Genomic DNA, 24086 nt, shown 5'->3' on the forward strand with positions numbered 1-24086 from the left:
GCATGTAGTAGCCTAGCTCTATGGTTCTTACACAGAGCCACTAGCAGAGAAGGAAAATCTAAAGAACAGTTCACAGAAAACTACAGTCGGACAAATCAACGGTGGAAGTTAGAAAGAAAAAACTCAGAACTACACATAGGACAACACATAGTCAACACACTGTGCAGATAATAAAAAACCTTGATAAACTATATTCTGCTCTCTTCTCAAACCCTGCTTACCTGGGAAATGTGTATACAGGGAGGAAGTCCTGACAAAATGCTGTAGAGTTGCAGAAGAATGACTTGAAGTCTTTTTAGTGGTCCGTGCTGAGGAGCAGCCTGTGTGAGTCAGCCTGAGAACCAGTGTCAATGAGATAAAACTGGCTACCAGGAAGTGTGTGCTGAAGTAAAGGTAAAAGTCCACTGATTCCGATTAGGCTGTGAAATCCCACGTGGACACTTTGTATTGTGTAAAAAAAAAATAATTGAATCCCTAAGGCTAAAATTTAATTGGCATACTTAAGAGTCCACGTTGTATCTGCTGTAGGTTGACCTGTGGTGGTGCTTACTGACTGAAGAAGTCTACAGATAGATAGATCAATGAATGAATAGATAGATACATAGATAAATAGAAAGACAGATCTTGCAAACTGGATATGATTACACTACTCACTAACTAAAGGGAAATTCCCTTGGCCAAGGCATATATCAGGGTCTATGGTAGGATAGCTTTTTTCACTTCATTGTTTTGCCACTGTTGGTAAAGGTCAGAGATTACACTCACATAAACATATTGTTTAGTTCTTCTCCCAGCCTTTTTCTTCTTCACTTTAGACATGCACTCCGCTGCTTCAACACGACGTTTAGGTTACTGGTCACAAGTAGGAGGGTACTAGTACACAGCCTGTAAAAGCACTTGCACAATATCTTTTATGGCCCTGGAGGAAAGAGTAAGAGAAAATAACCCCATGTTGCAAACATGGGGCATGGACTAAATATAAAGGTAATGCATGGAGTTTGACAGACATGGGCATTAACCTGGCAGGGAATGTATTTACAATAGATTGTATTGAGTTGCATTTTGGGAAATGTAGGATGCAGTGTTTTAGGAGTTTGATCCATTTCATTTAGCAACCACAACTCAAATTCTGCATCATCAAGTCTGACCCCAATTTAGAGCAATACTAAGTCGCTGAGTACCCTTCAGACAAGCTATTTCATTTTCATCTTTATTTGTATAGATGAGGGATTACATTACATTGCATTAATAAAGTACAAAGTATAAAATAAGACGGAACTAACAAGGAAAATGTACCATTAAATGACATAAAACCAGTGGGTTTGCGGTCAGGGCTGCTCTGGGACCTGTATCCACATCCAGGAAGTTGTCTGCGGGAGAAGCGGTGTAGTCTTCCTGACAGACAGCGGAGGGTCCACTCCCTGCTGACGAACTCTGCTAGGTTAATTGTTAGCTAATAGAAACATTATCCGATACGTAGCTATTTTATTCTCTCAGAAAAGGGAATGATGGAGGTCGACTCAGGTAAACTTAGCGAGACACTTGTGTCTGCAGCTATCCTTGTTAGCAAGTTGGGTTTTAACTTAATTAAAACTTAGCTAACCAGCTAGTAATGCTAGCTTTAAACTAACATCAAATAGCCGCCAACAACAGGCTAAAAACTTTGCCCTGCTAGTTAATGATTTGATAATAATACCGGGTTGAGGGAGTTGTTTGGATTTGTCTCTGTAACGTGTCGAGACTCCGCTGTTGGCACTTTGTACTCGCTGAGTCTGCTTCTTGGTGTTAGCCATTGTTTTAGGTTGGATGAAAACAACAAGGGAGGCAAACACAGTCTCAGCCAGTGTTTGTTGCTCGCATTAGAAAGCCATATGTTAATTGCCATACGCAACACGTACAAGCGACACTGTACAGCTCGTTTGTGATGATGGCTGACAAACTAGCAGCTCATCTAAAACATTCCTTTCCCCAGGATTTATTAAACTACTGGAAAGAAAAAGCAAAGGAAATTAATCTTGGCTCATATGTCTGCATGCTGTGTGTAATAGCCGACCCTCTGTCATTTTAAACATTGTGAAATTTCTTCTGACAATAATTAAAGCCGCTCCAGTGATATGATCTAACTGGCTGTCATATTAAGTAAGATATTACATGTGGATGCCTTCTCAGATTGGAAGAGAATAAAATATAGAATCATCAAACTACCTCCTTAACAACTTGTCTATCTTCCATATGTTTGTTTTTATAAATGTTATAACTTGAAAGTCACACAGAAGGTATCTGTTAAAGGCATGACACTACCTGTTGCTATTTGTAAAGGATGGGGAATCATTTTAAATGAATTATGAATAGATCCTGTTTTTGATTAAAATGGGTAAAACTGCAATGACTATCTCACCACAGTGTATTAAACATACTATAAATATTGGATTTGAATTGCCCTCAAATTTATTTTGCAGTTTTGTTTTTTGTGTCTTGTTCAATTCTGTCACAGAACAATATCAGCATCATACATTTAGTAGTTCAGTCCAGTGGTGAAAGACCATCACATTTCACATGTCAGTTTTAACCATGTCATAACTGTTGGAAATGAAAAGCTGGTATTGTATTAAATGGTAGATTTGAGTATCACGTTATCAAATGTATCATTAACGCTGTAAGATCTAATGATATTTGTGCATCTCTTTTCAAGTCTTCTTCACTGATCGTAGTGGAAGAGTCACCAGTAACCCACTGCTGGACCAGCTCCCCAGCTACCAGTCCCTGCTGTACCGCAGGAAGTCAGCGACTGGTAGCACCAAACGAAGAAGCAGCTCTGGAGCGCGACTTGGCTCCTCCGGCAGTGGGAAATGGGGCCTAAGCACATTCGGCAGACATGAGGAGAAACAGAAGAATCAGACGGAGCAGAGACCCATCCGGGAACTAGCCAAGACCATGGCCGAGAAACGCAGAGACAAGTAGGAAAGACACTAGTATAGTACCCTCATCACCTTCTTGAAAAGAGATATTAAAGATATTTGTTTGAAAATGTTCAATGCTGAATACATTTTTGGCTAAGTTGCAAGTTATTGTATAGTGTAAGTTCTCAACAAACAATGACATGTTAGTACACAGCGCTTGGAGGAGGCTCGAGAGCTCAGCAGTTGGAGCCAGATGAGGCAAAACACCCGCAGGTATCTGAGGAGGCTGAGGGATGAAGCCCAAGAATGGGTGAGCTCCATGAAGCTCTGGAGGGGAGACATCCACCTGATAGAGGGTGAGAGATGAAAAACGAGATGGACTGTCAGAAAATTGCATCCTTAGCTTCAGAGCCTCTTTATTGATTTCTGTTCAGGATGGCCGACATGAGTAAATAATACTTTAGCTCTCGACAGAAAGTTTCCCAATTGTGGTTTTGTTGCTCCACAGCTCATTTCCCCCAAACTTCTCCTTTACGTTCCATAGGGATGTTTGGCACCGGGATCCTGTCTTACTTCTCCTTCCTGCGCTTCCTGGTCATGCTCAACTTCATCATCTTTCTACTCATGTTCAGCTTTGTCATGTTGCCCATCATCGTCGGCCCCCACGCTTCAGGGAACACCACCTACAACGCAAATCATGGTGAGCGGACGCTTGTTTGTTTCAACCTAGAGCAAAAAACTAAGCGTGAAGTTGTCTCATACTTTCCTGCGTTTTGCTACAGGAAGTGTGTGCAGTGTGTATCAAAGCAGCGCCCGTCGAGGGCTCGTCATCTTTCATGAGCACATTACAGATCTGCTGTCTGGTGGAGTGAGTCCTCCCACTTATCAATTAATGGTCTCTGGAAGTAAAAAAAAATGTTTGCACCTCACTCACGTTTTGTGCTCAATCCGCAGGGCTTTCTGGAACAGACCTATCTCTTCTATGGCTACTACAAGGTGGACATAATACACTTCCCAAAGTTCACTTACAATTTGCCGCTGGCCTACCTGCTGGTTACTATAGCCTACCTGTTCCTCAGTCTCATCTGGATTGTTAAAAGGTACAGAAAAGGCAAAACCACGGGGGAGTTTGCATGAAAGATCAGTCTCTGGATGTGTGGTTCACTTTGTGTAACTCTTTCTTCAAGGTCTGCCACAGGATTCAAACGTAACCTGGTTCAGGATGAGGATCGCTTTCAGAGTTTTTGCAACAAGATCTTTGCTGGCTGGGACTTCTGCATCACCAACGAGAACGCAGCGAAGCTGAAGAGAAGCAGCTTGCTCTATGAGCTCAGGGTTGGTTGGTCGTTTTTCTTTTGAACACGACGTCTTATAGGACAGAATTTAGCAGGAGCAGTAAGATAAGATTAGGGCATCAGTGTTTACATACTCAGGGTTAGCTCAAATAGTAGTTTTTGGTGGATACGAGTAACCTCAGCAGCATAGTATAAGAACAGTATAAAGCAATATACAATATAGACGATTAATTTATCACTAAGATTTCTCGAGGTTGTTTTATTTTTTTAAAGCCTTTCAAAAAGCTCTTCTCATCCATGTGGACTGATTTAGTATTTTTCCTTCATAAATCTGTGTTTCCATTAACTGCATGTTCTTGTATCCCCAGACTGATTTGGAGGAGGAGAGGATCAAACAGAAAATAGCAGATCGCACCCGCAAACAGAGGTGTCGCATTTACCTCATCCGCCTCATTCTCAACATTTTCGTCATCGGCGTGCTGGCTGGTTGCTTCTACAGCATTTATGTAGCCACCATCTTCTCCCAGGAAGCACAGATGAACAATATAAAGGTAATGAAATGTGGCTGATGTCCTGTGACGGTCTTTTATTATAATCCTTCTGTCCAAGTAACTGCCTTTCACAACTAGATACTCCATTCAAGCTTGAAACTGTCAAGATTTTTTCCTTTTAGTTCCAGAAAGCATTTCTTAAAACTGAGCTCCTGGCTCTTTTAATATCCTCTTTCCGTTTTGTGGAATTGTTGATCAAATTTAGCCAAAAGCTTTAAACAGGCATCTAAGGTAATTAAGGAAATGCTCTCAATGGCACTTTTATTTGCACCAAAGCTTTTTTTTTTTCCACTCGATTGCAGGAGAATTTCATTGTGGATCTCATTTATGAGTATCTACCCTCAATTGTTATCACCTTGGCCAACTTCATCACCCCCCTTCTCTTCTCCATTATCATCAACTATGAGGACTACTCACCTGCCTTCGAGATCCGCTTCACTCTCATAAGGTACAATGGACTTCATTCACTTGCGCGTCCTTTCCCTTAATGGTGACGTTAACTTGAAAAGTAATTGCATTAGGAGACAAACACTATTAGGAAAATAAACATAAAGTAGCGCAATGACTTTCTGGTTGGCATTTTGGAAGCATTTATAGTTGTATGGACACGTTTTTATCTTGAAACACTTGAGCCAAATAGCAGTAACAACAGGAACACTAAATGGCTGACTTGCTGCCTTTTGAAACATGTATTCAGTTACTTTCTTTCCTTCTTTCTCTCTGTTTTTCTCTGCCGCCTTCCTTTCTTCCCAGGTGTGTCTTCATGAGGCTGACCAGTATTGGGGTTTTGCTCTTCTCCCTCTGGTCTCAGATCACATGTAAAGAGGAGCCCTGCCTCTGTGGCTACAACCATTTGCTTTACCCTGTAAGTCATTTTCCTGCGTTCCAACATACAATGGCTTCTTGTAATAATACACAGGTGGCAGCATCAAACCCACGTTGATCTCTGCTTCAACATGCAGACCTGTAGCTCAATGCTTAGTGTTTTCCTGAAACTGTCTAAGGCTTGTAAAGCTATTAAGAGTTCATGTTTAGATATCTGGGTATATAAGTACTTTTGCTTTGTCCACCTCTTTGTTGCTGTCCTCAGTGTTGGGAGACCCGTGTGGGCCAGGAGATGTACAAACTCACCATCTTTGACTTCATCATCATTGTCGCAGTCACCATCTTTGTGGAGTTTCCCAGAAAGTAAGTCCTCATCTTACCAAAAAACATCTTCATCGTCTCAGTAGAATCTTGAAAACTTCTTTGTGTGATCATCTTAACGCACTTCAAGAGGTATAGACATTTGACCTTTTTCATTCTCTCTCTCTGTATGACCGCTGACATATTTTACAGTATTGTTTTGAGCCTTGCTCAAGTATATTCAATCAATCAATCAAACTTTATGTCAGACTCAGGGTCCAGATAAAAGACAGGACATGCATATAATCAATTACATAAAATACATATAATAAGTATTTTATTTTTATTCTGTGGCACCCCTTGCCTTTCCTCTGATAATACGTCCAGGTGTAAATCTTCCTCAGCCTTTGGTCTTTAGTTGCTTGTAACAGTGCCCTTGTTTTGCCCCATACTCCTCAGGTTGATAGTGAAGCACTGTGACTGTGGCCTGGCTAAGTGGTGGGGCCAGCAGGAGTTTGCTATTCCTCAGAATGTGCTCGAGATCGTCTACGGTCAGACCATCTGCTGGATCGGCACGTTCTACAGCCCGCTGCTGCCTGCCATCTGCACTATTAAATACTTCTTTATCTTCTATATCAAAAAGGTGAATTTTCTTTTCTTACATACATGAATGACATGGGTCAATGCCAGAAGTTATGGTTTCCGATGTTCTATCACCTTTCTGCTCCTTGCTTGTAGGTCTCATTGATAAAGAACTGCCGTCCAGCCACACGTCCGTTCCGAGCTTCCAGCTCCAACTTCTTCTTCCTGGGTGTGCTGCTGATAGGCCTGGCCCTGGCCTGTCTGCCTGTCACTGTTAGTGTAGCACAGTGAGTAATGTACTGTTCATGAGTAATACCATGTATGCTTCTCTGCAGCTTTAAGAGAACCTCAAGTGGAAGTGCTGACGTCAGAGGTCAATATTTATCTCGTGGATTTTATTGTTAAATGTATGTAAGTGGAGACGGGATGTTTGTCTTTTCACTGACTACATAAATGTAGGACCGCTCGTTGCTGCTGCTCACATGTTTCTCTTGGCATTTGTACTCATTCAGCCATCCCTTGTTACACAGAATTAACTGTTCCCAGGCCTGTGGACCATTTGTTAATTACAACACCTCCTGGGAGGTACTGCCAGCTACAGTATCCCAGCTGCCCCAGGGAGTCCAAACACTCCTCTTCGCGCTCTCATCAGAGGCCTTCGCTGTCTCCTTCTTTGTCGTTACATGGTGCGTGTCTCCGTCAGGTATTCCAGCATTGATGATCATCGCAAGACTGACTTTTTAACTGTTGGTAACAAGTGGTCTTCTCCCATTTTCTTTCTCCCCTGCAGTTTGGCCATGTTTTATGTGATTGCACTAGCTGGAGCTCACAAGAGAGTTATTAAGCAACTAAGGGAGCAGCTGGCCATGGTAGGTTTACTCAAAACTGAATGTCTTCGTTTAAGCTATTTCAAATCTATTTCACCCTTTTCCTGTTCTATCTCTTTTCTAAATCATATGCTTGATCATCATTTGAGTTATTAGAAACATCTACATCTATCCATGTGTCACTTTGTTCCCCAGGAGGGTCGTGACAAGCTTTTCCTGATCCAAAAGCTATGCCAGGCCCAGAGGCTCTCAGCTATCAAATCCCCTGTGTCCAAGTCTCAGCCCCGCAGCAGCAGCAGCAGCAGAAGCAGCCCCAGCTACCACACCAGCTTCTCCAACAACTTCAATGAAGGTGTGTTCCTGGCACACCCACCTCCTGACTCCTCCACACATGTGTGAGGCAAGGGCCAAAAACCAGATACAAGACTGGGCAGATGGACTGGAGTTGAAAACAGTTTGAATTGATATCTTAAATGTCTTTTATTGTGAAAACACTACAACTTGGGAGTTTCTATGGACCTGCTTACATGAATGTCTTGGCTTCTCAGTGTTCTTTTGTTGACAATCTGATTATTATAAAACTATTAAGAGGCCACAATGTTCAAGTTTTTTAAAACCAAAACAGTCATTGCTGATCAGATGGTTTTTGTGTGTTTCCCTGTTGTATCTACTGTCATCTTTTCCTTCTGAGAAGGACGTGAATTACTTTAACCAGCTTTCTGAATTTGATGCACTTTAAATGTATTAACACTGGTGTTTTCTTACTTTTACAACTTTGTGTTTACAGAACAGTACGTTCGTTGTGCATCTTGTGTTTTTCTTACATCTACTGTTATCATTATTAATCACTCTTGGTTGCATAATAATGCTAAGAACTAATACATTTCAAAATACTTAAAGGTAACCGTGTTCTTTTTACTTATTACTGTGACTCTGTTTTTAGTCTTTATGTAGATTTAGATATACACTTTCCGCAAACAAAACAAAGACCCAAAATATATATATATATATAAAATACAATATTTATATATTTATGTACATATATTTTTTGCCAGTGTAGGAGGGATCTATGGATTTATAGTTTTTGCATAGAAATTTCTAAAATACAGTTGATGAAAAAATTAATAAACCAACTCTGCGGATGCCTCACTGTGTCTTGTAATACATCTTGAAATATATAAATTGATTAATTAAAATTATATTTCACCACCAATTTCTCTGATAACCAACATATCAAACCAAATCTTATCAATTTTGCAACAATCCCGGAATTCTTGATCTTGGCTGCAAGCAGATTTATTGCTGAAGCACAAAGGACTGGGAAAAATGTGCAGCCCTTCTCCAATGTACATTCCTCAGACAGTTTATATAAATCTTAAATTATACAAAATCTATAATCTCAACCAGGAGATTGAATTTTCTTCCTAAACTTTAAGACTGTGAACAGAAACTGACGACAGAAACAGCCCGTTTAGGGAAACACTCTGCAGATCCTACAGAAAAGAGAGATGATGTGACTTTACATTCTGCATTTATTGCTCATCACTCCTTTCAAAAAGGGTTAGGGCTCCGACAGTAAGCAGCCACTGGCATATCAGATATGTTAGTTACACCCGAATAAACTAGCAGCCATGGATACAGTCACAATCACAGCAACAGCCAAAGCTCTGTCATCCTCTGGCTGATATATAGAAAATAAACAAACATTATTTGTCAAATAATCGTCATTTGCAGCCCTTTTTTCTTTTCTTTTCTTTCTCTCACTAACAAGTTATACCACCTCCGGCCCAGCAGGGGTCGCTGCTCCTGACTCTTTGCTCGCTAGTTGACAGCAGCTCAGCTGGCACGGAACCGGAGGCAGCGTGCTGTTGCTCGGCTCAACGAGAGATCAGTCAGCCAAAATGTTGAGAATTACGATCCGGGCAGACATGGGGACCCTTTGGGTGTTACTCTGTATCACCTATTCTCAATTTTTGACCGTATCCTCCGATGACATAGTGGTGGCATGCGGGGGATTTGTGAAATCCGACGTTGAAATCAACTACTCTCTGATCGAGGTGAGAGTGCAAATGTCCCGGCTAGCTAGCTAGCTAGCAGCTAGCCCACAGTAAGCAGTTAGCTGGTATATCGTAGTAGACTAGGTTAAAGGTTAGGCGGAGACTGGATTTGGTTGAATGACAGTTTGAATGAAATGAACGGTAGTCTACTTAACCAACAGTTGCCTCTCTGTTGCTAGCAAACGTAAATTACAGCAAAAAATGTAGTCTGCCGTTAATTTAGCTATCTGCTAGTTTGCTGATTTGTATGTTTTCTGTCACGTTACGCAGTGGGCTGAAAACCCATATGTTATGTTACGTTAACGGTAATATATTAATGTTACACACGACTGCTCTGTCTTAAACCTAAAACCTGTCTGTTGACGAGGAAGACGTTAAGTGCTAGCCATCAATCCTAATCTGCTCATTCACAGGCTCCATGGGATTAGCCATTTGGCTAATTGGAGAAATTATCTAAATCCCAGATAGACTGTGCTGTTTCTGACAGCTGATACAAATTACTCAGCCAATTTGCCATTCCACTCAGTATTCAAAGCAACAGAGACTGCACCCCTGCCATAGCTGTTCAGGTTCAGGATTTAAGATATATACTTAATGATCAGTTTCTGCCTTCTGTCATGCACAGATTAAACTGTACACCAAACAAGGTTCATTGAAATATCAAACGGATTGTGCTCCAATCAATGGCTACTTCATGATCCCTCTCTATGACAAGGTATGAGATTCACTCCTTTGAGTACTTTGAATTCTTGTATTCACTGAAAGTGTTTGTACTCTAAAGATGTGTCTCTTTTACACAGGGAGACTTTGTTTTGAAGATTGAGCCTCCGCTTGGGTGGAGCTTTGGTAAGACCGTATAACAGCTGAAATTGACACAATTCAACTATTATTTATGCCAGCTGTTGTCCTGGAAATGCAAAGACCGTCTCAGAGGTCGTTTGCATTATCTGTCTACTTGCTTCTATGTCTTTTGGTCTGTCATGGGTTTTTTTTTTTCTTTAACTCTCACCAGAGCCGACCAGTGTCGACCTCCATGTGGATGGAGTGAGTGACATCTGTACAAAAGAAGAAGACATCAACTTTGTTTTCACTGGCTTTTCAGTCTCAGGAACGGTGAGAATTGTTACGGATTTCCTGCCTCATTAATGGAAACATTTTGTCTTGAAGACCGTATACGCTTATCCGCACATAAACAGGTTTTAAAGCTTAAAATTGCAACTGAGATCACAATGTCCTGCAGCTTTATGCATGGTGAAAAAGTACTCGTGTACAACAGAGTGAGGTTCAACACTTCACACTTTTCTTGTTTGTGTGTGTGCAGAGTATTCACCCCTCTGTAAGTTTTTTTTGCTATCAGTCTAGGAATGAATGAATGCATATCATGAAATATCTCCCTGGTAATAAAATGTACTCTGCATCTTTCAGGTTCTGAGTAAAGGCCATCTCCTGGGTCCAGCTGGAGTAGAAGTCAAACTCAGCCCAGTGGGAACAGAGGAGAAACTCCAGAGTGTCGTCACACAGCCTGGAGGAAAGTAAGTGGCTCACACCTTTCTGTGTTTGCACTAAACATATGTCTTAAATTGTCTGCCATTTCAAGGGCTTTCCTTTTTTGGTCTGCCTAACACAGGTATACCTTTTTAAAAGTACTCCCTGGAAATTATGACATCACAGCTTTCCATCCCTCCTGGACTCTGGAGCAGGTTGGTACCTTCACTTTTCATTAGGCTGTATCAACAGCACAGACTATATAGAATCATGAAAGGAGCATATGCGATGTTGGACATGCGTCTTTTATTTTAAGTATCATTTGGACATTAAGACATTTTGCTATGTCTTCAACATTTAGCCCTGCTGACTGCTCCTTGATCAAGCGCAAAGTACTTTGCAAGACATTGTGGTCATAGTCAAATCTTTCTTTACTGATTCCCCTAAAATGTTACTTACATTCTCTAACAGATAATTGCGGAATTAAGGTTGTTATTTATTCAGAAAAATCTCATTTAGATCATGATTTCATTTGCAAGAGAGAGAGAGAACACTGTATACTGTATGTATACAATAAATCACACACAGGCACTGTTAAAAACTGAAGAATGTACAGTAACAGAGTAGCCCATTTAGCTCAGAATATAAATTGAGTGCCCCACAATGATGATTTCAAAAGATGGATTAAGGCTTTTGGAACAGAGTTGGGACAGATCAGCAGGTTTGTAACTAATGATTTCAAGCAGCAGTCAGATTAGACCTGTGTTTGACATCTTTCCCATACTCGGGTATTAACACTGCTGGGCACCACAGTGTCACAGTTCTCCATCTGAGTAGTCTCATTAATACGGTGAAGGATGCTTGATCTCAGGTCTTTTTTAATTCTGTACCACTTGAGTGTAGAAGACTTCATTTTTCAGCCACTTGCTCAGCGGATAAGGTTCCCTGTCAGGTTAGCAGGTTGATAACTAATGATCTCCAGCAGTAATCACACTGCTCCTGGCAGCGCCATTATTCCGACCCTCACTGTAACTTATGCGGTGACCTTTGCCGCCTCCCTTTTTGTAGAGCACTACCTCAGTGCACGTCTCCAATGCCAATGCCCCGGCCGTCGACCATCTGGTAGTTGGAGGCTACGATGTCTCGGGGGAGGTCCGCAGTGATGGAGAGCCCATGAAAGAGGTCACCTTCCTACTGTACTCAGCCACAGTCAATAAAGAGGTAAACCAACATTATTTTACATTTTCAGAAACAGTGAGGAAAGTGAACATATAGTATGTTATGCTTTCATTTTAGCAGCATTCCTGGAATAACATGGACTTTTGTATGGATTATGACCACAAAACTAAGTTACTTACATTGCTCCATATTTGCTTGTGTGTTTTCAGGACGTCGGTGGTTGTAACACAACCCCAGTGGAGGGCGCAGATTCTGGGGACAGCTCCCTGGTCTACCTGTGCAGCGCTCTGTCCAGGGAAGATGGAGCCTTCGTCTTCACCTCACTGGCCAGCGGCGAGTACACTGTGGTAAGCGTCCTGTAAAACCCAAGAGAAGGCTGTCCCCATTTCAATCTCACTTAAAGTTGTAGTCCCACCTGTGGTTACCATAGTGACAGCAGGTGTGATTTAATACTACGGCAAACACTCCTTGAGCTGCTACTTTGTCAGAAATGCTCTTACCTGTTCCCCAACACAACCCATCCCTTAGGTTGGCAATTTGAATTCAGAGTGGGGATGGCGGACTCCACCACTACCACTAAAAACTATATAGAGAGAAAATTACTGAATGTAAATACAGTGAATGGGCATTACAGAAAAATGCCAAACACAAATAGTATCAGAAATGGGTTTTGTTTTCATGACATTGTAACTTTAACCTGCACACTGCATTGAAAATGACTTCCTCTGTCACATTCTCTCTCGTGTAAATCGAATTATTTCTGCCTCTAATTCTGCTTTTTTTGACATCCTTCACTTCAGGTGCCTTTCTACAGGGGAGAAAGGATCACGTTTGATGTCGCTCCTTCTAGGATGAATTTCAAGGTGGAACATAACAGTTTGAAACTAGAGGTAAAGAGTCACATTATAGCTAAATTGTTCAATATTAGTTGTAAAATTTGTCATTATCTTGCACGCATGCATACATTTTATGCATTGTACCACATTCTGACATTTAATGCTGTCTCTGTTGCTTTGCATGTAGCCCACCTTCCGCGTCATGGGCTTCTCCGTGACAGGCCGAGTTCTCAACAGTGTCGGTGGGGAGGGCGTCGCCGATGCCACAGTGTCCCTCAACAACCAGATCAAAGGTAACCATACCAGAAAACTCCATGCTGTAGTTGTAATGTCTTAAAAGCAAACAATTGTGGAAATGCTTTCTTTGTGCGTTCAGTGGTTCTCATATTTACACATTTTCACACTTTGCTCTTCTGTCCTCACAGTCCTCAGCAAGGAGGATGGTTCTTTCCGGTTGGAGAACATGACGGCTGGTACCTACACCATCCGTGTCAACAAGGACCTCATGTTCTTTGAGCCAATCACAGTGAAGATCGCCCCCAACACACCTCAACTTCCTGACATCATCACGGCAGGGTACGTCCTGCCTGTCCACTTACTGCTTGAGCTGCATACATTTTCACTAAGATGTCTAATTCCTACATTGTACATGTTTTGAAATCAATTACAAAAATTCAGCGTTGGCCCTCTCAGTTCGGCTTTTCACGTTACCACATTGCTCTGTTCTGATGTTGGTCCCATGCAGGTTCAGTGTTTGCGGCCTGATCTCCATCAGCCGCCTGCCCGAGGGCATGAAGCAGCAGGGCCGCTACAAGGTCACTCTGACAAACCAGGACCAAGACAAGACCTCCAGCAGGACCATCGACTCTGATCCTCAGGGGGCTTTCTGCTTTCAGGCCAAACCTGGAGACTACAGTGTCCATGTAAGTCTCTAGTTTTTTGTACTAGGACTTAATATACATGGGCTCATTTAAAGGGAAAATGCACAGCTGACAAGATGTCTAATCCACAGACAGTAAACAATGACTTTTACTGAGATACTGGGACATTTGCTGTATTACAGGTGGAAGTCAAACATCCAAATTAGGTCATTTGACAAATCTTAACTTCATGAGTATTCAGAAATAGTCCAGAATAAGTCAATATTATGATACTATTAGGTTTTGAGATGTATTGCCAGAGATACATTTAATTTCAGTGCTTATGTAGTAGTGTGATTAAAAACAAGGTAAATTTGGTTATTTTTGCACGTGTTAAGGTGTCTCTTCCCGAGGCGGAGGTGAAAGCAGGACTGGCTCTGCAGCCTCAAGCCCTGGAGGTCTCCCTCGTGGACCGGCCCCTCACTGACTTACTTTTCACCCAATTCATGGCTTCCGTTTCTGGAAAAGTCTACTGTTTAGGTAAGGGCGTGGTACTTTTTATACTCATTTGTTTCTAGAACACAGACTGTCTTTGTCTGCAATGCAGCTTCAACCCATAAAAACATTACATCTTTGTGTGTATTTTCACATGACCTGACCATGTGTCCTCTGGTTGACCTCTAGCGTCCTGCGATGACCTGTCAGTAACCCTGCAACCAGTGAGTCGGCAGGGAGAGAGAAGGGCGGTGGCTCTGTCTGGCAGCAGTGACATCCTCAGCTTCTCCTTTGAGCATGTTTTACCTGGGAAATACAAAGGTCAGCACTCACTCCCGATAACACATCCTTCATAATAGTAATAATCATAATTGTGATATTTATTTCTTCTTTGGAGCTAATACAAATTAGAAATTGGTGCATGTCACAAGTATCATTTCTGTAAATCAGCATTTAAGAGGAGCACAAAGGCAAAGTCAGCATGCAAGTTTTGACTGGAAGTCCTCAAGCCAACCAGTTGTATATAAAGTGACTCCTCCATCCTCCACATCTATTCAGAAATCACACTAATTATTCTCTAACGATTGTGGGGAAATCAATAAGTAATTACCAGCTTTCGATCATAATTGGTAATTAGCAGCAGCTTTCAGGAACGCACAGTATTCAGCCACCGTTTCAGTACCTTCTGGTGCTGCATCCATCTCACTCACTGTCCAGTGCACACAATCTGTTTTGTGTGCCTGCAAGCTATCTGCACACACAGCGTCTTCGAAGCACGTTTACTCAGCTTGTTGTTGCCAGGCCCGAGTAGTGCAAGAAGTTAACTTTCTTAAACATTTGTTTAAAGATGAGATAACTAGAAGGTCGTCTGTGGGAAAGCCTCCACCTTCCTCTTTAACTGGTGTGGCGGATTTAGATCTCTGCTTTTCTTTTAACCTGTTTAATTATTTGTTCTTCCCTCCCATCTTTACACCCGTCAGTGAGTATTTCTCACGAGGAGTGGTGCTGGAAGCATAAGTCCGTGGAAGTGGAGGTTCTGGACTCGGACGTCTTGGGGGTGGAGTTCAGGCAGATTGGCTACATCCTCCGCTGCTCCCTCTCCCATGCCATCACGTTGGTCAGTAATCAGTGTCTCTCTACAGTAACTACGTCTGGTGTGTGTTGTAGCCAATGGTAGCGCGTCCACAGTTATTATTCAGACTCTAACTGAATGGTCGTTTTCTGCGCAGGAGTTCTTCCAAGATGGCAGCAAACCTGAGAACGTCGGCGTGTACAACCTCTCTAAGGGAGTCAACCGCTTCTGCCTCTCCAAGCCTGGTGAAGTTCATTCTGCTGACCTCTCATTAGCTAAACATAGTAGGAATTAGCATATCTAGGAAAATATCAGTGTACCAACTGTTCCCTTGTGCATAGTTAGAGTACAGTGTTTTGAGCTGAAAGGTCTGTGTCAGACTTAGCTAAATATAAAACTGGAGCAAAGTAATTAATCAACTAAATATGGCTTGTCCAGGTGTTTACAAAGTCACCCCTCGCTCCTGCCACCAGTTTGAGCAGGACTTCTACACCTACGATACGTAAGTATTTATTTCTGGGTTAAAAGAGTGTTCTTCCTCTAAGCAGTTCAACCAAGTGACTGTGGTTGACCTGTGTCCAACAGCTCAGCCCCCAGCATCCTGACCCTCACGGCAGTGCGGCACCACATGACCGGCCTCATCACCACCGACAAGATCCTAGACGTCACAGTGACTATCAAGTAATGGCGACTCAGCGTGGCTCTGCTCATTTTCAGAGACCCCGTGTGCTAAAATTAGCGTCTTTCTGCAAATGTCCAGTTTGAATAGTTTTGGGGGGTTTTTTTTTTTCCTTCTCGGTCAGATCATCCATTGAGAGTGAGCCGGCGCTGGTGCTCGGTCCCCTGCGCAGCCTGGAGGAGCAGAGGCAGGAGCAGCAGCTGCAAGAGATTCAACTGCGCCGTCAGGAACGAGAGCGCCGTGCCGCCGAAGAGGACGGAGGTGCCAGGGATGATAGCCCTCCTATCCAAGAGAAGGCTGATGAACTGACAGGCCCCTTCCACTATGAGTTCTCCTACTGGGCCAGGTCGGTTGCACTGCATTTTTCAATTTGTACTCTTTGCTCTCAACAGAGAGTAAGGACGTAAGTAAGGATTGCAAACGTGTGAAGACGATGGGCCTCTTGCACATACTAGTCGTATAGCATTGCAAAAAGAGATGAGCTGTTGGTTTTGGAAGCAGTTTTCCCAACTAAATTCTGTTTCAAAGTTTTTATTTGTAATGATTTCCACAATGTTCTTAAACGCAGGAATCTCCCATATAACATAACGATCCTACTGATTTATGGTATGGCCATCAGATTCAATTGTTCGACTTTGTTGCTGGGTTCCATCAGTTTGGCATGGTGGATGGCTCTGAATACCACAGTGCCCATGAGCCTCTGCCAACTATCAGTCAGACAGAGGTGCGAACCAAAATGTAGCTTTAGCTGCCCACGCAACAGATGTTTCTTAATGAAAGGCACCTTGAGGAGTCGTAGTAAACGTCTCTGTTAACGTTTTAATGCCCACAGGCTTTTAGCCTTTTACTTTTTTTTTTTATTAAGAACTAGATATTTTCTAATGCAGTTGCTCGTCTTTTGTAATGGCAGTTTGACCAGTCCAAGCTTTGGAAGTGCTCCAAATGTGAGTCACCTAAAGTTGTGTGCGGAAACTTTTACCTGCAGAACACTGGAACCCAGAATAACTAACTTTATTATTAGTGGCTGGTTGACATCCACTAATAATAACCACCAAGTCTAAGAGTCTTGTTTTAGTCTTGAATACATGTGATGATGCAGTGAGTGAATATATACACTGTGTGACTGTACAGGGCTGGAGAGAAGATCACAGTGACGCCCTCATCCAAGGAACTGCTGTTCTACCCTCCTGAGGTAGAGGCCACTATTACTGGAGGTTCGTTTCTACAATAACTGCTTCTTAAGTCTTTAATTCTTCATAAAAGCATATGCCTGAGTTGAGTGCTTATCATATTTTTAGCCCCAACTTCCAACTGTAACTCATGGGTTGCATGGAGAAAGAGGGGAAAAACAACATCCTCAACAAGCCTACCTAACAAGTAATTATACTCTCTCGACAGAGTCGTGTCCAGGTCGGCTGGTGGACATCGCAGGGCGTGCAGGTCTCTTCTTGGAGGGCAAGGTGTCACCAGAGCTACAGGGTGTGGAGATCTCCATCACTGAAAGAGGGGCTGCTGCGCCGCTCATTACTGTGGCCACTAATGAGATGGGAGCATACAGGTATGAGCACCCAGTGCTTTACATGAGAGAGAAAGTGAATTAGAGGGACGCAAGGAGCCAAAAATGGCCTAGATTTCTGTCATGCTGAAAGGAAACAGAGTCAAGGTCTTAGGGTTCTGCTGTAAGTGTATGTGCTTAGCAAGTCATTAATATATAGGGGCCTCTCCATAAATACATTTAAACCCCAAGTGCAGAAACGGCGGCGATGTGTGGGTCCGAGTTAAAACTCTGGCAGTTATATAATTTGCTGCTCAAGCCCATTTTGAGAGAGATTTAAAAAACAAAAAACAAAAACCTTGTTAGTGCTGGTCAGCCAAACAGACAATTAAATCACAATCTGTGCCTGAGAGACCAACCCGTTTGTGCAGTCTGTTTGAAAGGACCTCAGGGTACACGCTGTCGAAAGCTGCACACCAGAGTGCCAGGGCTGAGAGCTTTGAGGTCATGGAGCGCTGCTTCCGTGCAGTCTGTGGCAAGAAAACCATATTGAATCGTTTGACTTGCCCTGTTTGTTAAAGCTTGCTCAGTTGTTCTTCTCCAGCGGTCAAACAGATGTTGTTCTACATGCAGACGAGCAGCTTGTACAGAGTAGTTTTTAGTTTTAGCTAAATGAACATCCACTTAGAAATCATAGGAGAGAAGCAGCTATTTGTTACTCCAGAACTGACATTTTGAAATTTTCTTCAGTATAAAAGTAATCCAGTGATAGTTGTCTGGACAGACATGAGAACATCACAAATAAGTGATACTAAGCGCTAATAGCCACACTTTTAATGGTGCCAAGTATCCCACACCATTAGGTTTTCCAAAACGTAGAGCGTGATTATCTACCAAACAGAAGGAAGCCAAAGAAGGATAATAGAGTGACATTTAGACATTTCTTTTTTCATGTTGCACTGTAAATATTTACTGATGCCCACATTACAGTTTGTATAGGAGCAATTTTAGATGCCTCTGGAAGATCCTCTGAAGGTGCTGGGTCTCTTGAGGGTTTGTCAGCAGTTGCCTTGAGCTTTGAACAAAAAAACAGTTTTCCGCATGGTAGAAATCGTTTTGGGTTGACTGTAATGTCAAGATGTCCTTTTTGAGTAGTGTTTTCTGGATGGAATTCTGGACTATTGTCATTATCATATACGTATGTCATTTTGTCTCGTATGTGTGCTTGTATTGTAATCGCACGACACATAGTATAAAACATGCATCCTGGAGACGGGCAGTGCTAACCTCATTTTGTGCTCCTCTCTTTCCGTCAGCGTGGGCCCGCTCCACAGCGACCGGCAGTACGACATCAGTGCCAGTAAAGAAGGTTTCGTCCTGAGTCCTGTGGAGGGAACCCAGGGAGATTTCAAGGCGTTCGCTCTGGCTGGTGTCACCTTCACGGTACATGTGACCATCCTCACTTGCGTACATAATACACCCCTTTTATATGTGCTATTATTCTTATATATTACTCGTTAGCTGACACTTTCATCCAGAGTATGACTCTGACTTCGCTGACTACGTGGTTTAAAATGAACATGAAGTGACATGATGAAAAGCCCTTGTTTGTTCCTGCTGTGTGTTTTTCCCAAATATGATCAAAAGGAAAGATCACTGACGATAGTTGAATCATTTTTCTGCTTTGCCGCGTGCTTGCCAGTGCTTCGCCTTTGTACTGCAAGGGTCTGCAATTATCTACAGCGACCATTAGATCCTGGCACAAATGATCAGTGTCAGTTTCCCTTTCAGACTGTGTGATACTAATTTCACAATTTGGCTCTCACAGTTTGAGCCATGACTAAGTGATTTCAAGATGTCTCCATTGAGCCCACATTATCTTGTATTTTGAAGTGACACTGAGTATTTCAAATTTCATATATGTCCAATTTCTATTATTCAAATTTGGGCTCGACATACTCATGTAGTATAATATAAAGTGCTGAAACAGTTCATCTATTAGTTGATTGACATGAGATCTATAACCTGTACTCTCCCTCTCTTTCCCTCTGTGCTGTAGATCAAATCTGAGGATGGTCATCCCCTATCAGGTGTCCTCCTGTCTCTGAGTGGAGGACAGTTTCGCTCCAACCTGTTGACCCAGGACACTGGCCTGCTCACCTTTAATAACCTGGTAGGGATCCAGCACTTTGCTTTCCCTGTTGTAATTTTCTTTTTGCGGCGTAAGATACGAGTCTGCCACGCTGTCCAGCTGATTGTAGGGATGCTCTGGCTTGTGCTGTAGCTGATGCACATATTCTTCTGCGTTCCGTTTGATATAATCACTGCTCTTCTCTCCTCAGAGTCCTGGTCAGTACTACTTCAAGCCCATGATGAAGGAGTTCCGCTTTGAGCCGGCGTCTCAGATGATCACAGTGGAGGAGGGTCAAAACCTCAGCATCGATATAACTGGCATAAAGACCGCTTACAGGTACACCAGTGTACCTTGTACAGTGAGGCCCTGTTTAGCTTAGCATATAGAAATTCCTGTTTCAACGTCTACAGCATGTCACTCAAATGTATATTCACCTTTTGATGCTGTTTGCTGTTGGAAAAGAAGAGGGTCTAGCTCCACAAATGTCCGTAGCACATCATTCTGATCGTGGTCTTGTACCTTTGTGTCCTCAGCTGCTACGGAGCGGTGCAGTCTCTGAGTGGGGATGCAGAGAGTGATGTTGCCGTGGAGGCGGTGGGACAGGGAGAGTGCAGCCTCTACAGCGAAGACACCGTCACTGATGAGGACGGTCGCTTCAGACTCAGGGGTCTGCTGGTGAGTACGCTAGGAACATGTTAAAATCAAGGGAGGGTTTAAAACAACATTAACACTCCCTACAGATTGCTGTCATGTCTTCAATCCAGAGGAAAAGTAGTGATTTGACCTTGTAAAATACATTGTGTAAGCAGCATTTTGAGCAGGCATAACAGACTGTATGTGATTGTACACAGAAAGCATATTGGATCAGTCAAATGTTGTCCTTGTGCTGTATCTTCTAAGCCTTTTAACTGCATACCTCGTATGACTTAATGAACGTAATGTTCCCTTGCAGCCGAGTTGCAAATATCTAATTCAGCTGCGAGCTGAAGGCAACGACCACATAGAGAGGGCCTTACCACAACACAGAGCTATAGAGGTAAGACGCAGACTTATTAAAGGCTTCACAAAGCCTTTAATTTAAATATCACTTACACTATTCTAACCTCTCTCTTTCAGCATGCAAATATAACACCAGCATTCATTGCTAACTAACAAGACAGCAGGTTTAAGATTCTGTTTTATTAAAACGGTACTCCACCGATGTAACATTGTCGGCCTCACGATGGACAGTTTTAAAAGTAAAACCGATGCAGCAGAACCAGAGATATCATCTTTTTGTATTCCACGCATCCTTTTTCGTCGTCAACACGACAACTACATTAGCCAAAATGCAACTCAACCGCCGACAATTAAGTCCCAGATGTGGGTTTAATATGCTAGTAGCAGCTGTTGTAGCCTTGAGCCGTTAGCCTCAAGCAGTGATGAGGAGTGGGCTACAGAGGAGAATCAGACCTGAAACAGCGCCGCGGGCAGTCTTTGTGGGGGGTGTTGTTTAAGGTACCGCTGAGACATGAAACAGCTGTGAACAGACTGTGATGTGTAAAATCAGTGAAGTTCCCTTTACGCAAGCAAGGAAAAGTGCGAATGTCATAGGTGCCTTTATTGAGGCAGTGTTAGTTCAGCATTCTGCTCAAAAACAAAAACGTGAAGGTTGGCATCTCATCTGTGCAAATGAAATATGAATGCATGTTGTACAAAGTACACTATAGAGGTCACTTTGGTTCACAACTTAATTTTTAAAAGTACTTAATTGTTGTTGAGAAAACAACCTCACCACAAGGTCCTGTTCTGGAGCTTTCTACCATATCAAATGATTTTCATCAGGAGATGGATTTTGCCAAATTGTCAGGAAATTGTAGACGTTCAAGTTTCCTTTATTTGTGAGCATTTTAAGGACTTCTCATCCTTGTTTGCTTAAAAGCTGAGCCTCAAAGTTCATTCTTGACGATGACAACTGGGCATCTCCATCTGCTGATGAATATCGGGGCTGCAACAATTACTCAATGAATCAATTATTCGATCACAAAAATTAGTTGCCAACTATTTTGATAATCAATAAATCGTTGAAGTCACTTTTAAAGTAAAAATGTAAAACGTTTGCTGCTTCCAGCTTCTTTTATGATAGTGAATGAAGAGTCTTGGACAGTTGGTTGGACAAAAGAAGCAATTTGAAGACGTCACTTTGGGCTCTGGGAAACTGTGATGAGCTTGTTTCACAATTCTTTTTACATTTTATAGACTAAACGATTAATTGTGACAACAATCAACAGATCAATCGATAATGAATACAATCGTTAGTTGCAGCCCTAATCATGGCATATGATCAAAAGCTCCTCAACACCTATTAAATGGACCTTGTTGTGAGATTGTTGTCTCAATCACTGTTTCAAAGGTCAAGAATGAACTTTGAACCTCTACTAAAATGCCTTTCTTGATCCTCCAGTCCAAACACCAACACATTTCCAATGTCATAGTGTGTTTTAAAGGTTCCTTCATGCACGGCACTGAAAACTACATAGGAGGTTATGGAAAACCTTTGTAATTGAATTGTTAAAATAACTGTGGGAACTCTGTGATTATGACTTATCAGCAGCCTTATCACACAGGGCCTTTCTATGTGCAGAACAAAAGCAACGATAATCCCATTGCAAGTTTAAACCTCTCGGTTCATAATTTTCGCTTGTCTGAAAAGTTCAGCCCTCCTAATCTCTCTGGCAAGGCTGGAAATGCCTTAATTCCACTTAATTCTCTGTTATTATCACACCGTGTGACTTGTTCAAAGCTTTATCCACCGTTCACATTTGGCGTTTTCTGTAAGAGCGCAATGTCTTATCTGTACATTAAGCCCTGTTTTCCCTCTCAGGTCGGCAGTAGTGACATTGAAGGGGTCAACATCATTGCCTTCAGGCAAATCAATCAGTTTGACCTCAGTGGAAATGTCCACACATCCCCTGAACATCTCCCAACACTATCGGTAGGACTGCTTGGCTTATATTGTCCCTAAATGAGTCCTTTTTCTTTTTTTTAGTAAGCTTACATACATTTCTGAAGTTTTACTACTTTTTCTCCCCTTTCTTTGTCCAGGTGAAGCTTTACAAGAGTGACAATCTGGACAACCCAATCAACAGTGTCTCCCTGGGACAGTCCCTCTTTTTCCACTTCCCTCCCCTGGACAGAGATGGAGAGGTATCTACTCGTCATTCTGCTCTTAGCTCTCAAAGGATGTTGTGAAGCCCTAACTACTGAAAAGATTTGCTCAAGTCATACAACCAGATTGTCTAGTCTACGTTGCTCAGTGGTTATAAGTCTCGTTAATGTTGACATACTTGTATATCTCACTAAATGTGTAGCCAGCTTTAGACTTAACAGCGACCCAGGACTAAATCTAAAGTCGCCTCTTTCTTTCTTCTCCAGAGCTACGTGCTGATGCTGTACTCCACGCTGTCCCGCTCCCAGTATGACTTCACTCTGCCTCAGGTCACCTTCACCTCCAGCGGCTACCACAAGCACATCACACTCACCTTCAACCCCACTGTAAGACACAGATGCTTCTTTCTTTTAGCCCAAGGTTTAACCCACTCTGTGTTTTCTGTGCGAGAATATCATGTGTTTTTTTACTACTAAGAACTTCCAGTGAGGCATACTGTGCAGGTTGTGGCCAGTTTTGTATCAAAACAGTATTGATTGGGCTGTTTCTCTTGGAGTTGTCTCATCTCAGGGTGTGTGTTTTATGTGTGTGCTTTCCCACAGCGTAAAGTGCCTGACCAGGATGTTGCCCAGGGCTCCTACATAGCTCTGCCCCTCACTCTGCTACTCCTGTTAGCGGCGTACAACCACGAGAAGGTACACAACCACCTCCACAAGCTCCGGACACTATGTTCAAAGAGCTTTTCTTGTTTGACTGTTGAATTTCTGAATCTGTTTAGTTGGTATAAACCTCTCTGGAATTTGGCCTTATTGTGGCCAAGCCTAAAATTTGGAATGACATCAAGAAGAATGTCCTACTTCCTGTAGTTTTCATGCTTTATAATCGGTTCTTATTCATGTATTCATTCCTGTTAATCACATTTTTTTTTTTTTTGCTGGGATTTTCTTAATATTTCAAGTAAGAAACTGTTAATCCAAAAAGCATTTGTTTAATAGCTTTTGCGGGGGCCTGTTTTGCAGGTAATCCCCCTCCTGTTACAGCTGGTGAATCGTATCCAGGGAGTGAGGAGCATGGCCCAAGCCAGCGGGGACAGCGCTGCTCTGGACGAAGCCAAACGCCAGGCCAAGAGACAGAAGGCCAGGCGCACATGAGAACACAACCACACGGCTCAGCTCGGACCGCATCTTTGGACACTAAATAGTACACTTGCACCCATGGTTACAGCCTCGGAGAGCTCTGCGGGTTCGCTCATAGGTCGCAGATGCCGGTTCACTAGATGAACCTCTTAGCGTTTGGGTCGGCTGTGGCTGATTGTGGGTGCTATTGAACTGTTTAGCTCACTAAGATGTGATTTGGCCCCAACGTG

At 42.5% G+C, this 24086-nt stretch overlaps 2 protein-coding genes across 2 annotated transcripts; both read left to right on the top strand.

Annotated features, from left to right (window-relative positions):
- Positions 1 to 1508: 1508 nt before the first annotated feature.
- On the top strand, positions 1509 to 7879 carry LOC139290684 (transmembrane channel-like protein 7). The gene is made up of 16 exons (XM_070912526.1): positions 1509 to 1524; positions 2693 to 2957; positions 3108 to 3256; positions 3445 to 3600; positions 3683 to 3768; positions 3855 to 4000; positions 4088 to 4235; positions 4564 to 4746; positions 5049 to 5194; positions 5500 to 5611; positions 5837 to 5934; positions 6331 to 6514; positions 6610 to 6740; positions 6984 to 7139; positions 7244 to 7322; positions 7476 to 7879. Exons 1-16 carry the CDS (start codon positions 1509 to 1511, stop codon positions 7677 to 7679), a joined length of 2259 nt encoding a protein of 752 aa, XP_070768627.1. The 3' UTR covers positions 7680 to 7879.
- Positions 7880 to 9181: 1302 nt separating this feature from the next.
- On the top strand, positions 9182 to 23871 carry nomo (nodal modulator). Its single transcript, XM_070912516.1, has 31 exons — positions 9182 to 9337; positions 9963 to 10052; positions 10138 to 10183; positions 10350 to 10450; positions 10763 to 10869; positions 10965 to 11037; positions 11891 to 12043; positions 12211 to 12348; positions 12802 to 12891; positions 13025 to 13130; positions 13263 to 13413; positions 13583 to 13760; positions 14096 to 14237; positions 14382 to 14513; positions 15173 to 15309; positions 15422 to 15509; positions 15703 to 15766; positions 15850 to 15945; positions 16068 to 16289; positions 17075 to 17157; positions 17342 to 17501; positions 18755 to 18881; positions 19498 to 19611; positions 19781 to 19908; positions 20106 to 20247; positions 20525 to 20608; positions 22436 to 22546; positions 22657 to 22758; positions 22987 to 23106; positions 23323 to 23415; positions 23740 to 23871. The coding sequence occupies exons 1-31, from the start codon at positions 9182 to 9184 to the stop codon at positions 23869 to 23871; spliced, it is 3666 nt and encodes a 1221-aa protein (XP_070768617.1).
- The last annotated feature ends 215 nt before the right edge of the window (positions 23872 to 24086 follow it).

The sequence above is a fragment of the Enoplosus armatus genome, chromosome 2 (assembly GCF_043641665.1).
Source record: "Enoplosus armatus isolate fEnoArm2 chromosome 2, fEnoArm2.hap1, whole genome shotgun sequence".
Taxonomy (NCBI): Eukaryota; Metazoa; Chordata; class Actinopteri; order Centrarchiformes; family Enoplosidae; genus Enoplosus; species Enoplosus armatus.